Raw genomic sequence first — 17,665 nt, 5'->3', positions numbered from 1 at the left:
TGTAACACCTTACTCACTATATGTGTTCCCTGGCATGCTGTTTATCATCTCTGGGGCCTTGTTTAAGGATCTCATTTTGTTGTACTGCATAACACTGGTTTACAATATGATAAAATTACCAGTGGTGATACTAATCTGGTATTCGTACTCATTTGTACTCAACATGCCCCAGTAACAGTCTTCCGCATACACAAGACAAAGCAATGGATATGAAAGTCAGCTCGTTTAGTAAGAAAAGAAACTCCTACTAAGAAGGGGAAGGGGGAAATGGATGATGCAGGCTATCCTGAAGCTGGGCCACCATGAGAACAGGGGGAAGAAGAGGCAGATCCCATAAATGAGGTCGTAAACACCCAATCCCTATCCTTAGGTGAGCTGTGAGATATGCAAAAAGATTTCAGCCATTGTCCAAGAGAGCACAGTGTCACCTGGATTCTCTGATGCTGGGATAACGGGGCCAGTAGCCAGCAATTAGTGGGCAAGGAAGACAAGCAACTGGAATCCCTCTCTAGGGAAGGGGACATTGACAAAGTGACTGGAAAGAGAGGCACAATTTTTTTTTCATGCCCTGGATCAGAGCCTACCATTGGCTTAACTATACGCCTGTTTCTGAGCTTTCACTACACAGTTTTCTGGAGGATGGCATTTCTAGACTCAAATTTTGTGATGAAGCATTTCAACACCTGCAGATGTTATCACCACTACATTCGTGGTCAAGGTCTGGTGGACCAGTGGTTGACCTATTCTCATTGAAAGACACTGCAACCATCCAAATGTCAGAGAAAGGCCAAATCATGCAGTGCTCATAACCGACACTTTGGGGCATGGTTCTGCAAAATACCTAAACAGACTGAAATAAAACTTAGCTACTTTGCCCTAGATGGCTACAGCTGTGGGCAGAGATGTGAAATGCAGACTGAATCATAACAAAAAGTACCTCAGTAAAGAACAAACAACACTGCACAAAGCTACAGCCATAGGTCACTGCAAGTTCTGAGATGACACACATATACACAGAGCCAGCTGAGGTGTCTGAGCATGAAGTTGCAGTTAGAAGAATAGCCAAACCTGAAATGCCTGCAAATATTACCTTGGCTTTGAGAAGTTATCTAACTGTTCCTTTTTCAAGCATTTGTTCTCCTTTGCTGTAATTTTTTTCCCAAACTTGTATAATATTTTGTAGTTGAGTCTGCCATACTTATTAATATTAAATAAAAAAGCACTTTATTCTATGAATAGTCCCACTAGAATTAATGTTATATTCATAAGTAAAATACTGCTTAAATTAAAAGTGAGAGAACTGAACTGTACACCCTTATTTATTTATTAATTTTTGATAATTGGCTGGAACATTTGTGGGATTACTGTTAAAAGGAAACTGCATGTAACTCACTAATTTTGAGACTATGAATACTCTTAGCATGAATATTTTTCTAGCTGCCAGAGTGTCTGAAAACTATTATTATCATGTAGTATATGACAGAATAACCAGAGAATTCCTGTAGCTAACACAGCATGTGTAAATATATATATATACACACAGACACACACAAAATTCTGAACTACAGATTGGCTCTGAAATTCTATTCTGAAGGTCATGTACAAGGACATTTTTGTTAGGCGCTGTTTGAGATCTCATATTTTACTTTATGCCTGGAATAATAACATCATCATCCTTTTAAAATGAATTTTCCAAATAAATCACAATTCTGCCTTGGGATTTTTGTCATATTAAGGATATTTCCTGTTGAAAATTTAAGCATTCATGGTAAACCTTAAGGATATGTCACATGTGGAACTGAACATTTTAAAATAAAAAGTTTTGTTCACAGCTGATAGCCAACTTGCAAAGCCTTTAGCTGCTAGAACTGTGGCAGCTTTAGGTAAATGGGAACACAGCAAATTGAGAACTGACTTGATTCTTTGCAGCTGTATCACTGACAAGGGTGAAGATGAGGCCAACTTGGACCACAAAAAAGGTACTGAACAGCTTGTACTCAAATCTGGTTTTGCTGCTGTGCCACTAAGCAGTGAAATTCATATATTAAAAACAGTACATCAAGCTTTTTCTCATTGTTTTATATTTTCACTGCTTTTCTCCAAACATTTAATAAACTGGAAGAAAACAAACAACCTGGCTAGAGAAGAATCCTTGCATTTGTTGGCTCAACCTTTTTAGTATGCTAAAATGTAAGAAATTCTCATTTGTTTAAAACAACAAATATTTGGGATCCAACTGAGAGACTGAGAAAGTGCTTTTTATTAGACTACTTATTAAGCCATTCCGAGCTTTAAACATGCATTTTTTTAAAAACTGAATTGATACCAGAAAGGGCCAGTTAGCACAGGTACTTGATATGAATGCTTGTACCAGATTTTACTTTCAAGAACTTCTGCCCAATTTAAAACTTTATTTGAAATGGATATTCGTAACACAAGCATTTAGTATCTCACATCCCTTTGTGTTGAGATAAACTCCAAATTCTGTGATGAAGTCATTTTATCTGGACTCATGCTGATAAGATATATAAGTATCCAGCAGCAGAAATTAATTATTAATTTATGCAACAATTGCAGAGCTAAGCCAATGGTGCTCTCTGCCTTTACTGCTCCATGAACCTGTCAAATATCATGACAAAATTACTTAATCTGATCTAATATCAGCTCCAATGGCAGCAGCAGCATCTAGCAAAGACAGGTGTGTACCAATCGAGAAGCTGATGCATTGTGTTGCTGCTAGTGGTGCACCTTTCACTCAAGGAAGACCCATGATAGGCACATTCCCCTGCTGAAGCTTAACACCATACCTATCTACTTACTGAGCCTTGGCTCATTAATATGCCTGATTATAGATATGTTCATGAGTTAGAGAGAAGAAGTTTAGGAGATACAGTGAAGGTGATGTTCTGATACACGAAAGAAGGGGAAGATGGAATCTCCTGTGGATTGGCCAAAGCTGGTTTAAGAAAATTCGCAGTATCACAGTCCCTAGTGCAGGCAGATTCATCACTGTCAGATTTCCGTAAAATGTGTAATGTTCTCCACCCTTTTTATCAGCAATCGCTAGAAAACAATGGATTGAATATGTCTTGTCCTCTACCCTTTTTTCTTCATTGGGTTGAAAATGCTCTTTTTTCCTCTGGAGAGCTCTAGCCCTGACAGTATGGTAGAGTTCCTGATGCAGCAAGGTGGAGAATCTCTTTACTGTCAACGAATAATATTTGAACAGATAAAGAGACTGCAGTTCAGATTATGTGACAAAAGCTTACTCATCAGCAGACTACAAAAGGGTATTCCTCAAGAAAAAAGAGATGATAGGATGGCTAGAGTTGAGTATTGAGTTTAATTTATAGGAATAACAGGTAAACAAGAGGTGGTGCCAGTCTGATTTCATAGCTTCAAGCTTCTTGTCTTTTAACGTTAGGCATATTGGATAAATTAATGCAAGATTTCCTAAGAATCAGTAATAATGATACTTGAGCTCACAGAAACTATCTATCTAGTTTTTGCCATTTCTCTTGCTAGAGCTTCTTTTTTAACAATATAGTACAGAGAGAATAAAAATGTTTTCCAATTAAAGAAAGACATGGAAACAGGAGTGCAAAAATAATAGTGTTGCAATCAAGAGATGTACCTCCTTTAGTGATTTGGAGTGGGTTTTGCACAACTAAATATGAATCTGAATATGTATTTGCACACAAATCAACACAAACTCATAGCAGAACAAAAGACAAAGACATCAGTTTTATTTAACAATAAATCCTTTCTGGTTTGTTTTAATTCTACAGGTGATGTCAACATTGCCTAGCAGAATGTTACATAATGCATATCTTTAATTTCACCTGATAATTCCACTTACTTTTCAATAAAGAAAAATCTCACTTACCTACACACACGCGACCATCAACCCCAACAGCCAAGCCAGGTGGACATTCACACCGAAAGGATCCTTCAGTATTTATGCAGTGACCATTCATGCATATTCCTGATGTCTGACATTCATCAATATCTACCAGGAGGCAACACAATTCAACAATATATTAGCTGTTTTCGAGCAAGTATACAATTAACATTTTTAGAATTACCTAATGGCTTTATTAATGAATGAATCATTAATATATCCTTGTTTTGTTTCTAGTAATGTCTCACCTTGGAATCACACTAAATAATCAAAATTCCACCTGTGCATTAAAAAGTCAGAAAAACTGTAAGGATTGGTAAAGTATTTCAGATTCTACATTAAACAGAATTGGGAATAAATTTTCTTCTTTGTCCATCTCATGATATTGTAACTTTGCTTTAAAGTGTGGTTAAGAAAACATTATTCACAGAATATCTCTATGATAGTAAAGTTTAATTTCAAAGAACATTTTAAAGGTCATCAATTTCCAAGTGAACAGTCTGGCTGCATGTATATTAAGAAGAATACAGCTAATATAAATGGTTCAACTTCAAAGCAGATAGCTAATGTATATGCATGATTTTACACCTCCTAAAAATACTTTAAGTCCAAACTTATTTCTACTGGCTGTAACAGGTATCTTCCATTACTTGAAATTAAATCAGACTCCATTCTTAAAACGTTTAATGCAATATTTCCATGACCTCATTTTAAAAAGCTTATAATTCTCTATGCCAAATATGGTGTCTTAAACGTTATGCATTCTGAATTGCCAAAATAATGGTATGGAAAGCATACATTTGTGTTTATCAAAGTAAAATATTTTAACCCTTGTAAACTTCCCATATTGCTACTCACTTTACCATTTCATTAAGGGTCTCCATATTTTGCTGCATTTAAGATGACTTCAAGATGTTTCAAAAGGTGATTTAACACCTGCTGTCTTATTTTGAACAATACTAAATAATTTATTTATTTATTTCTGCAATTTAAAAACTTATATTTAGGCAGCTTAAGACATCTACCATAATGAATTAGGAAGGTATGATATTAAGTCCCTGTGATGAGATTACCATTCTTAATGAATCAACATACAGGAAAAACTGTTTTCAGTCAAGATTGTCTTAATGAGTTACCCACAGTTCTACATACCAGTACAGTAACGCCCATTTGGAGCCAGAACAAATCCTGGTTTGCAGATGCATTTAAAACTCCCATCCTCATTTATGCACATCCCATTTAAACACATGTTTGTAGTGGTACACTCATCATGGTCTGCAAAACATTGTAAAGAAAACTTCCTATATTCTTTCATCTCCAGAAAATGACATAGCGTAAATAACAGGAGAGATGATAAGAAAGATTCCTTCACTTGTAGATTAAATACTCCCAGTAACTCTAATGAAGGACCTGAAAAGCTTTCTCTCTACAGACAAAGTAGTAAACTTTTCCCCCGTCGTGACCAGTTACTTTGTGTGTTTCAGCAGATTGTATAGAAGAACAGGGTGCATCACAGTTTCTTATGTGAACAAATAAAAAGCTTCAGTCACCTGATCGAATTAAGAGCTTGTTGCAACTGGCTGTTTATCTAGGAAGATTTTTTGACACAGTATAGCCAAAACTAAAAAGAGTTATTTCTTCAGCAGTGCTGAAATTTTCCTTGCCTACGGGAAAGCTATGGAGAGACTCTGTCAGGCAGTGATAGGACAAAAGGTAATGGCTTTAAACTAAAAGACGGTAGGTTTGGATTAGATGTAAGGAAGAAATTGTTTAAGGGTGGTGAAGCACTGCAACAGGTTGCCCAGAGAAGCTGTGGATGCCCCATCCTCGGAAGCATTAGAGGCCAGGCTGGATGGGGCTTTGGGAAACCTGGTCTAGTGGAAGGTGTCCCTGCCCATGGCGGAGGGGTTGGAATTAGATGGTCTTAAGGTCCCTTCCAGCCCAAACCATTCTGGGATTCTATGATATACGAAGCACTTACTATGAAGCTTTAAGAAAAAATGTTATTCCTGGCACTGAGCTACCTGGGTATCCTGTGGAGAAATGTAGCTTCAAAAACAAAACTTACCTCCAGTTTTCTTTGAAAATATACAGTTCCATACAATGTCTATTTCACTGCAGAGGCGGTAAGTTCACCTCAGGTCATGCCTTATTATACAAAAGGTAATTCTTAATCATCATTGTGCTACAGCTCTATGAAGTACAATTTCTAGAATTGCCAAGCCAATGCCTGACACGTATGAAGAGGAGATCTTACCCACACAGTTTTTTCCATCTGTAGTCAGTTCGAACCCAGCATTGCAAATACACTGGAAACTTCCATCAGTGTTTACACACCGGCCATTTTTACAAAGAACACCATTCTGGATGCACTCATCTATATCTAAGGCAAAAAAAAAATATAAAAAAATCATACAATCAGTTACCATAAAATAAAATTTATATAGTGACAATTATTGCTTTGAAAAATGCTGGCATTTTATTTAAATATTACTTAAGAAATAAATCCAAAAATGGTTAAGAATTCATTCTCATTCCATCAGAGATATAAAAAAGTTATTTTTCACACCTTTACAATAAATGCTATGTCAGCTATGCTCAACAATTACATTATAAATAACTCTATAAAACTGCCTACATATTCATCTACATCCATACGCAAATACACACCTGTCGTACTAATAGTCTATTTCATGATCTTTTGTCAAATTCCCAGTTAGAATGGGCTGGCCAAGTAACAGATACTCCAGAATAGTAGAACAGCACAATAAATGGAGTCGTGGCCCAGAACTAGGGTTCCAATTAATATAACATCTGTCGGGATTTACTGAAATTGCACTAGTAACTATTCTTTGAACTCCAATAGGATCTGATAGAAGGGGTCAGAACCTCTGCAACATCAGTAGACACAAAGCAAATTTTCTTACCAATGCAAGCTTGCTTGGTAGGAGTCCTCTGGAAACCTGCGTGGCACTTGCAGTAGTAGGAACCAGGTGTGTTGACACAGTCTCCATTAGAGCATGGGTTTGATGTGCATTCATCAACATCTGTTGGCAGTACAGGGGAACAGTAGTGAATTCACCATATATACAACATTTTTCCAAGTCTAGAAGTTTCTAAGTTAAAAAGACAGTAACTGACAAATGCTGAAACTTAAAACTTGCTCTTGATACAAAATCATGACTTTCCTAAGATCATAGAGCTGATTTTAGTACAACTAGGCAGACATTTTCAAGAAACAAAATGTTAATGCATCATTTGTATGCATCTTAGAAGACAAAAGAAAAATAACATATTAGAGACACAGGATCACCTACTAAAACAACCCTTTAGTCAACAGAATTTCATTTAACTGAATGACCACTCATTCTTCAGAATAAAACCAACACAGATCAAAACTGGCATTGTAAAAGGAGAGTGGATCTTGGCATCTAAAATCCCCCATTATGTCACAGGTTTATTACAGAAACATGAGGAGGGGCTGCATATCAGCAGGAGGGATTCTTAATGAGACTACAGTCTGTGCACCACATCTCAATTGTTTATGCATCATTGCTTTCTCAACCACAGTCTGCATTTGAGTAGTGCTGCATTTAATCTAGCTCTTTTCTATAATGTACCTTATTGTCCTTTCCGAAGGCTTTTGTTTTTGGGTGCAAACAAATACACTTTAACTGCTTTAAGTGTTAGGTAACTGCTCAGAAATAACTCCTGTTTGAGACAGGGCTCTGAAAATTTTAATCCCCTTCAAGAACCTTTCTCAAGCTTGATCTCCAGTGGCTTCCTATGAGTCAACTGTGACTTTGGCCTGAGACAGCTATTCCCAGCTCTAAAAAGGCACTGATTATTCCTCCCCTTTACATTCCCTAAAAGCCCTCTGCAAGTTCTCAGAGGTGCTTGTTCCCTGCCCTCCCTGATCCTGGGAGCAGAGCAAGTGCAGTCCTTCGGTATTGCAGGCAGGACCACTGGCTTGCAGTATCTCTTACAGCTACCAAAGGATGATCTGAGCAGCTTTTCTCTGCTACAACTAAATTCACAGGTTACAAACTGAATGATCATTTGATTAAATCCCCCTTTCTCCATCAATGACCTTTGCTGATGTGCCTTGTTTCCCCCAACTATGCCCTCCATTTCCCCTGTACGGCTGAAATTACACATCTCTTCATCCAGGTAGGCTTTAAAGTCAATGCTTATTGGGGGGTTCTGACTAACCATCCTATCTGGCTGTAAGCTGCTTTAGGAAACTGGCACATAGCAAAGTCACAGCTACAATTCTTAGCAATGATCATTTTACCATGCATTTTGCAGTGTAAGCTATCAGAAATTCAGGGAAAACACGGGTAACTTTGCTGATCATTTGTATCACCCTTTATCAGATTTAGTTTTAAAACTCAGTTCATTACATCTTGGAAATAATGGGATCAAATGAGAGATTAAATTTAAAAGCAGACATTTTCATTTATATGTTCAACACATACTTCCTGAAAGTGTTGGACTATGAATGACTTGATTCTAAAAATGGCAAAAGGTTAGTTTTGTTCTAATTAAGCCATAAACAACACCATGAACTTCACAGGACTTAAGGTGTTAACGTATACTCTTTAAAACCAATACCATCAACATACATATCAATGCGATCTGGGGTCACCCAAATCAACAATTTAGTGAGTTTGTTTACAGCACTCCTGATGCCTAGATACAATCAGATTGTTTGGGGTAAACAGTTAAATGAATGAAGGCAAAGCAAATGGAAGAATCAAATACCTCCTCTCATGCATATTTAGCTCATTCACATGTGCAGCTGATAGCAGCACTCCAGTAAAACCACAAGAATGAAGCAAGATAAAGAACAGAGAAATTCAGAATGTTAAATACAATGAAGATAACATAAAGTGCATCAGCTTTTTACATGGCAAAAGACTTTTGTGTAATTGTAGTAGCTTCCTGCCCTCATGTTTCTCTACAATGTCTAGATGTTGAGATGCTCTTCCTCCTGAGTGGGTATTTTTTCTCAGGGCTCTGCCAGTATGCAGGAGGACTGCACGTAATTCCATCAGAATGAAGTTGCCAGCTACCAACAAAATGCCAAAATCTAAATCATATTTTCACACTGTTGTTTTGTCAAATATCTTAATCCAAAATACTTTACAGTATATTTATCTTTCTTTGGTATAGGGGAGGATGGGGGAACTTAAAAATAATAGACACGGCTCTCCTCTATTTTGCTTAGTTTTCCTACAGAGAATGACTTTTATGACTTACTTTATTACAGGCTTCAACTTGCTTCATCTGTTAAAGAAATGTTCATGCTAGCAATGTATCTCACTGTAAATTAATTTATAAATTCTACAGCAGGAATGCAACATTCCTCTATGAAATAGCTGACTTGAGCTTAGAAAATCCTTGAAAAGCCATGTGCATCAGATGATTTCCCTATAAAATATGCATTTTAAGATGCTCTTATTTTTATAAGGTGTTCATAAAAGAGGGAAATAGCAAGTGTATGTTAATATAAAGAAGTTGTTGGCTTTGAGTTTGCATTGCAAGCATGCATATCCAAGCAGTGTAAACAGGAAACATCTGAGACACACATATTTAGCTGGTTTTGTTCAATCTCCCAGCATGCCTCTCTTCAATGATGAATATTTCTCTTTCACCACTTGCATCACACATCTCCTCTTTTCAGTATTTCATCCGTAACACTTGTCAGAAGAGACAGCATGGAACTCCCAAAACACCCTTAAGACTTACAGTGATGAGTGTGAAGATCCATTGCAAGATTTACAATAAGGAATTATAGTCATTTTGCAAATACAAATCTCAGCAGAGCACAGAAATGTGCTTGCTGACACTTTTAAAGTATCTACTGTTTTACACAGAGATTTTATAAACAGAATGAAATAAAGGTAGTAATATTATAGCCATCTATCAGTTTGGGATATTATGACCATCTTTCAGTGTAAGATCTCTTAGGACTACTTACAGTCCTTATACTGCATCAGGCAATGTTCCATCATGACAAAAACGTGATACGCATTTAGGTTAGAAGGCAGTGTTTAACTGCATTATGTTTTGATTTGACAGGATAATTTTTAAAGAAGATTTTTCTTTTCTATAACTCTATACAAAAATATTTAATAAATTCTGGCTTCTTAATTTATTGCCTGGGGAGTAGGCAGCCAGTGTCTTAGAGCAGTATGGAAGCAGTGTTCATTTATGTACTATTAACCCAATGTCATACAGTGAAATGTAACATTCCCCAAGTATGTTCTTTCAGTAATAAGAGTATCCAAATTAGACTTAAGCAAACCTTTAATTTAGTATGTATCAATACACACAATACACATATGCAGTTAAGTTCCTGTTTAAAGTTCCAGCACAACTTTCTGTGTGATTTATGGCCACTAACATTCACAAATCAGCAGTTCAATGAGACACTTAAGACACTCTTACTACTTCTTTGTAATACAACCAGAAAATAACAGCCAGACAAGGTGTCCTGAATACAAGCAGCTCCTTAAAAGGTAAACCACTGGAGAATTAAAATAATTTGCAATGACAGATTTGTTTCACATAGAAAAAAAAAATACGCAAAATGACACTTAAACTTGCTGGAAGCCATGTCTCCACCCACCTCTTTCAATCTAGGACATTACTGCAGGTGGCAGAGTACCTGCTTCTGTTAAACCACTGGAAATCTTTGTTTTGATCCTAATGAATCCAGCAATGATGGAGGGTTTCAGACTACTCTTTCATACTGAGTTTCAGAGTTTCAGTTATGAATTCAAGACTAAGTTTCCTGTGTGAATACTCTTTTTTTTTTTTCTTTTTTTTTTCTTTTTTTTTTTTTTTCTTTTTCTGGGCGTATAGGTGTTTGCTGGAGAATTATATGGGTCAACAACTTTGTTTAATGTACCTATCACTCTAGTCCCTCAGTTTTCAAGAATTTTAAACTCAAATTCAAAATCTGATGCAGCTTGCCGCAGGCTGGAGTGGAAGGTGGATGGCATGCTAGTGGTCTACAGAGTGACGCTGTAGAAGAGAAAGGGACAGAATGCCAGCCAGCTACTAAGAACACACTATACCTTTCTGTCAATCATTGTCATCACTCAAACAGTTATATCTGATAGGTCTTTTAAACCACAGACGGTTGTCCTAGTTTGTTTTTTCCTATATGATTTTTTCTATAAGAATTGAAAAAAAATGTTTAAATTAAACATTACTTTACTTGCTGCAACCTACCTATCAAGTGGTACAAAGATAGAGCAAATAAAATATTTCACAATAAACTCAACTACAGACTTTAAATCCTATTTTGGACTAAAACCAAAAGCCACTGCCAGATGGCATGCATAAATGAATACCTGGTTGTTTGGGCTGGGAAGCCAAAAGGACACTAAAGACAATGTATCACTCACTTCTTTTGTGCCAATGGTTTCAGAAACTGGCATTCACTAAAAACACAGGTCTAAAGGCACATGGAAGCTCAGATTAGGCCTTTGGTTATCTACCTAACTATATTTTCCTACAAGTTGCCTCTGGTGTTTTGAGTGTTAATCTTACCATCTCAAGGTTTGCTTTGGTTCTTTGTTTCCTAGACTGTTAACTTATGTATACCACATTACCAATACATGCATTTGATTAATAATCATACGGATTTAATGCTATCGAAACATTAAATAAGCAACACTGAAGTAAAAGTTATTTTCCGTGCTTTTCAAAGTAATAAAGGGCTTTGAGTTTAACAGCATTAAAATATCATGTGCCAGAGTGAACTATTACTTAATCACTATATGGCACATGTCACCTTTACGCTCTCTGCTGATATGAAGCACAAAGTAACTCAGTCAAATTTTTCTTGCCTTAAGAGGAGAGGATTTTAAAGACACATGATATTATGCCTTTCCATGGTATGTAAGCTCAGTTTTTAGAGCTACGTTTCTCTTGCTCCTTCAGTGTATTTCTTTAAGAAGAGTAGTTTGTTACAAGCATGAATAAGCATTTATCATAACTGTGTTCTACCATAATGTTAATTGTCACTGTTTTTTAATGATTTGAACACGAGATGGTTGCCTCAGAAAAGTCATTTAGAAATGCCTTTCATTTTGTTCCATTGCAAGCTTTACAACAAACACAAACTCAGATTTTTAGTATTATTTATCTTTACATCTTCATTTAAAGTTAGAAAGCAAAAATAATAAAAATGTAATAAACATATATTGTGTTACCAACTACATAACAAAAATCTGTGTGTTTCACTAAGATTTTCAACTTGCCCCCCAGATAACACAGAATATGAACACAAGTTGTAAAATAGATTTCATGAAGAATAACTTGATGAAACTTTGTTAGGCAAGAGACTAAACCAGCCAGTTTCCCAAGATTTTCTTTCACACGAAATAGTTTAATATGCCAGCTTTCAGAAGATGATTAGAACATTTTAAGACTGTTTTCTACGAGTCAAGATTCACCACAGTTAGGAGATACTGATTTTAGTGATGCAAAATGTAATGCTGTTATCAAAAGTGCAAGGACTCTGCATACATTGTAAAAGCATATCAATGCAAGATAGATTTACAGTAAGACTCCATTCCTCACTTACAGTATCCTCATACTTTCTGAGGCAAGAAGGATGTGGCAAGAGAATAAATCTCTTAAATTTCCCAGCCAGAGATCAGAGCACTAGAAAATTTTTGCCTGAGGATAAAAAGCTGGTAAAGTTGGGTTTTCTATAAATATTACGGAGGAGAACTTGGAAGAGGAACTTTAACATTCCTCAGGTACACAGAAGTGCAGAGAGAAAGGTACTAACCTGCTTTTCTTACAACCCTGTGGATAACACAAGAAATAATGAGCTGACTTTTTTTTTTTTTTTTTTTTGTCAAATTGTGTTTAAACTAGATTAGAAGCTCTGAAAGCTTTCTGGACATACGACTAGTGGGGAAGTGGTGGCACCTCCACCCCTGACAGTTTTTTACAAGTTGTACAGACAATTCTCAGGAACATTGTAGTTATAACTGGTTTCTTGGGTGCAAGAAAACTGACTAGCTAAGGGGACCTGCAAACTTTCAAGGGTAATGTATCAAGTTGATGTGAGAAAGAAAAACAGAGACGTTAGACACAGCAGCAAACAGAGACACCAAAGAAAAAGTACTATTCAACGATTGTCCCATTTCACTTCTCCAGAAGGCAGGGTGCCAACCCGGGTAGGTCCTGGTACTCAGTTTGGAATTCAGAGGAAATGGAAGAATGTGCAACAACATGAAGTTGCAGTGGTTCCCAGCTTTTGCTTCATAGCCTTGGTTACAAGATCTTTTTAAGGACTCAATTTCTGTGATTCTTTTTTTCTGTATTTTCCCCTAATCCACAGGCACACTAGAAATTAATTCTAAAAGCACTGTTTCAGAGAGAAAAAAATACAGGTAACAAGCTCTTACACTATATCTTTAATTCACAAATCTCAAATCTCTTTATAAAAAGAATCAATAAGCCAATTTAATCAGCAAGAGAAACAGAGCTTTACACTTAGGCCCTTAGGATCCTTTCTACTTAAGATGCTGTATCCTACATTTACAGGGCTCTTGTCCACAAAACTACCCCACAAGAACACCTGATAATTCTTTGGCACTGCAAGACTGGTGTTTACAGTACTGAATAGAAGTGTAGAACCCCAAATTCTGTGCTTTTTATAGGAAGTTAGCATTCAATACTTTATGAAATACAACTATAATCAAAATTTAATCATCCATTCTACTAATGATTTCATATCTTTAAAAACATAAATTCTGCCCTTAGTTATCTTGGATATAACTCAACATTAACTCCTCTGGAAAAAAAAAAAAAAAAAAAGGAAAAGGAGCTACACGAGCGTAACAAAAGAGTAAGTAAGAACAGAACTTAACTTGCTCAACGTGTACAGAAAAATGTACAATACCTATCTCATAGATTAATACTCCATACTCATAATTTTAATTCAAGATTTTTTTTTAGGAAGCAGATAACTCTCATAAAGACTATAAATTCCTCAAGTGTAAGTAATAACATAGTCCTTGCATTCTCTTTCACAAGAGCAGTATTATTAAAATAAAAAATAAATACGTACGTGAGGAAAGATAAAATGTTTGGTATTTTTGAAAAAAAAAAAGTAAACCTGAAAAATGTTAGTATTTTAAAAATGAATAATGGATTTCAGAAATGTTCACTTACCAATACAATCCCCATTTGCATCCTGTTTATAGCCCATGTTGCACTCACATCGGTAACTAGAAATGGTTGGTATACAACGTCCATTTAAACAAAGGTTGGGATGGTGCTTACAGATGTCTATTGTCTGATTGAGTATTGCTAGTACAAAAACAAACAAACAAACAAACAAAAAAACACAAGAGAACACAAGACAGATATTCATACTTTCAAATACAAGTAAACTTCAGGTATGTGTGACTTCACCTTGTGCTTACAGCAAGGCAGTATTCCTGCAGAATGGGTAAGTTTTAGATTTGGCAAGGTAAGGAGAGAGAACAGTTTATTTTAAATGTTGGTGATTTTTTTGAGAATAGTTAGAAATTTAGAGTCTTATTAGCGCTGACCAAGACAGATCAGCCGGCACAGCACAAGTGAAAAATTCAAACGTGGTAAAGTGGGAAGCCTATGTGTGAGATATATATCACCAGTACATAAACTCACATACAGGTAGCTGAACATAAAGCTCTTTCTTATCGGGCTACTGTTATAAACACCAAACTTAAAAGTGCCAAAGGCAGGAAGATCAATAAAAATCATTGAAGTCTTGCCTTCTTCACCCTTCTGAGAGGGTGGTCAGGCACTAGAACAGGCGCCCCAGGGAAGAGGTCATGGCACCGAGCTGGACGAAGTTCAATAAGCGCTTGGACAACGCTCTCAGACATAGGGTCTGATTTTAGGGTGGTCTTGTGTGGAGCCAGGATTTGGACTTAATGATCCTAAGGGGTCTGTTCCAATTTAGGATATTCAATGATTCTTCATTAGCTTTTTTCTCTATTGTTAGCTGTAACTACTATATAAGCACTTAAAATAATTCCAAAATAACTTGCTGGGACTAGTTCTCTGAAGAACATCAGTCACCACAGTTGTGCAAGGTGGAGAGGAAAAGTGAATTAAAGGCAGTAAGAGATAATAAAAAATAAATAATAAAAATGGACTAAAGTACACAAATACGATACATATACACATATACACCTCCCCCATATACAAAAATTGCACACACACGGTGACAATACAGACAGATTTTTAGTTTTCTGTGCTAGTCTGTCCAAGTCTTGGAAGTAAGTGTAAAGTACATGCTGGGAAACTTCTCCTGGTAAGAAATTCTTTCCTATAGAACCAACAGGTAGTAAGATTAATCATGTGAATGAAATGAAGACATACAGTAAGATAGGAAGGGTACTCTATTAAGAGTCCAAGTCGGAAAATGAATAGGTAGACTGGCCTTTGGCTGATAAGGGAAAGGAATGAAAACACACACAGTGGCAGGGAGAGATATTAATAAATAAACAAAATAAACAAATCTTTTCATTATACTTAATTGTTGATACTAAAGCTACAGGCTTAAGAAATCTATAACGGAAATGAAGAAAAAAAATCCATTCGTCTGAACTCCTGCTAAAAAAGGTGCTCCCAAAGTCTGATGTATCAGCTGAAGTCTCCTATATGCATTTATATGCAAAGGCATCTTAGAACATGTGTTAAGAATACAGTATCATTTTCAGAATAAAAACAAAGCAGAAAAAAAATGAAAAAAATAAAAATAGAAGGAATCAAAAGAGATTAACAAGTCATAAGAATGCAAATACTTACTTAACCCTGTAATTATTGGGCCATTTCCAGTGGGACTCTGACCACCTGTCCCTACCCCTGCTCCACCTACGCTTGGGGAGAAACCATTGCTTCCAGGGATGGGAATGAATCCTGCTCCTCCTGGGCCATAGCCATTGCCATTGCCACTGGGAAGGAATCCATTTCCTCCTGTGCCACCACCCCTGGAACCACCTCCAGCAGAAGTGCCATCCACACAAAGTCTGCGGTGTTCATCTGTTGAACAGGAACACAAAAAGAAGCATGAAGTAAATCAACCCTTCAAAGCCAGCTTCTAAGGAAGATGCTGCAAAAACCAGAACACTGGTTCCTCATTTCTTTCATGTCATGTGTTCTCTCTCCCACACCTAATCTCAAGCGGATTCCACAATTGTGACAGGTGTTATTTAAGGAAGGACACTAAGAATAATAAAAGGAAGTATTTTAATTTACAGCTATATGTCAAAACCACTTGTGTTTCCAACAGCATTAACTCCCTGATTTCTCAGAGATCTTGATACAGATAAAACACATTTCACATGGGATGTGGAATAGCTCTCTGTGAGCACAGAGTTGAAAGAATAAATGAAATGCTGATGCATTTCTAGTTCAAAGTAACATGAAATTTAATGGAAAGGGAGAGCAGCTGTTTCTTTAAATTGAAATGAACTATGGACCCTCAGAGTCATTTCCGCTTCGAGCTTTACCACAAAATCTTCCCTATTTCCCGAGAACTACGTCCAATGTCAATAAAAGGACATTAAAGAAACTAGTCCCAAGCAATAATGGACCAGAAAAAAAATGGTTCACAGATGGAAACATCAGTATTAAAAATACTAGAATGAATAACAATCTAAATCTTGACTTTCTTTCTCCTTTTAACCTACATTTTAAAGTAGTTTAAAATATTCCAGTGATCTCCAGCCCACTAGGAGAGCAAGAAAGAGAAGAAAAAAACAAAAAAACCACCAAGCCACTCACCAGATCCTCTAACAGGACACATCTCTGGAACAGATCCAATAGCCCAGCACCGGCCAGATTCACAGCAGCACTGCATTTTGGTGAACCTACCAGGAAGTTCCTGTGCACAGCGGCCATTCACTAAGCTGGAGAAACATGTACTTGCCCTCTGATCTGAAATTTAATTTAGAAAGAAAACCAAAAATAGTAACATGAACTCTCAAAACTACTTTCCCTTATTCAATTCATGTAAGTACTAAAATGTTTAAAAGAGTTGTATTTAAAAATCAAAACAAAACACACCCAACAATTATCTGAGGTGATTAGCACCAATCTATTCCACATTTGGTTTACTGCAAGGTTACATACATTCATTGACATGAGTCTTGCATTAATCCAACATCTAGTTATCAAACTCATCTTTTCTTCCAGTCTTGACAAGCTCTCAACTTCTTTCACAGACGACTTTGTGGAATGGACTAGGCGTATTTTCTCTAGTGGCTTTGTCAACAACCAGTACAGAAATATTGGACAGAATAAAAATGCCATAGATACTACTCAAACTATTTCAGACTGTGTTCGATGAGTACGTAGAAGAAAGAATAGAGCCACTTCAAAATCTGCCCAACTATTGAATCCCCTGAACATGGGAGAAAATGACCTTGACCAATTATCCATTCTCCTTTACTTGCCTTTCTCCTTTTCTTCTCCTGGACAGGACAAGAAGCTATAACAACAAATTGGAACACAGGAGGTTCCTCCTGAACATCAGAAAATATGTTTTTGCTGTGCAGGTGGCAATACACCGGCACAGGTTGCCCAGTGAGACTGTGGAGATCTTCAAAAGCTGCCTGCACATGGTCCTGGACACGCTGCTCTAGGTGCTTAAGCAGGGGGATTGGACCAGATGGCCTCCAGAGGTCCCTTCCCACCTCAACCATTCTGTGATTCTTACTGTAGTCTCAATCACAT

The 17,665-nt window shown here is 36.7% G+C and overlaps 1 protein-coding gene across 2 annotated transcripts in view; it reads right to left on the bottom strand.

Annotated features, from left to right (window-relative positions):
• The window catches only part of FBN2 (fibrillin 2), a 182,202-nt gene that overhangs the window by 97,507 nt on the left and 67,030 nt on the right, over nucleotides 1-17,665 (bottom strand). Inside the window, exons 9-15 of one of the 2 annotated variants that reach the window (XM_035569387.2) lie at nucleotides 16,715-16,867; nucleotides 15,737-15,970; nucleotides 14,108-14,245; nucleotides 6,829-6,948; nucleotides 6,159-6,284; nucleotides 5,054-5,176; nucleotides 3,887-4,009 (exon numbers count right to left, since the gene is read on the bottom strand). In XM_035569387.2, coding sequence (XP_035425280.1) covers nucleotides 3,887-4,009; nucleotides 5,054-5,176; nucleotides 6,159-6,284; nucleotides 6,829-6,948; nucleotides 14,108-14,245; nucleotides 15,737-15,970; nucleotides 16,715-16,867 — 1,017 coding nt within the window. The remainder of the gene's footprint in view (nucleotides 1-3,886; nucleotides 4,010-5,053; nucleotides 5,177-6,158; nucleotides 6,285-6,828; nucleotides 6,949-14,107; nucleotides 14,246-15,736; nucleotides 15,971-16,714; nucleotides 16,868-17,665) is intronic. The other variant, XM_050716237.1, reaches the window with a different exon arrangement.

This window comes from Cygnus atratus, chromosome Z, assembly GCF_013377495.2.
Source record: "Cygnus atratus isolate AKBS03 ecotype Queensland, Australia chromosome Z, CAtr_DNAZoo_HiC_assembly, whole genome shotgun sequence".
Lineage (NCBI taxonomy): Eukaryota > Metazoa > Chordata > Aves > Anseriformes > Anatidae > Cygnus > Cygnus atratus.
This window is presented reverse-complemented; position numbering and strand designations above follow the sequence as displayed.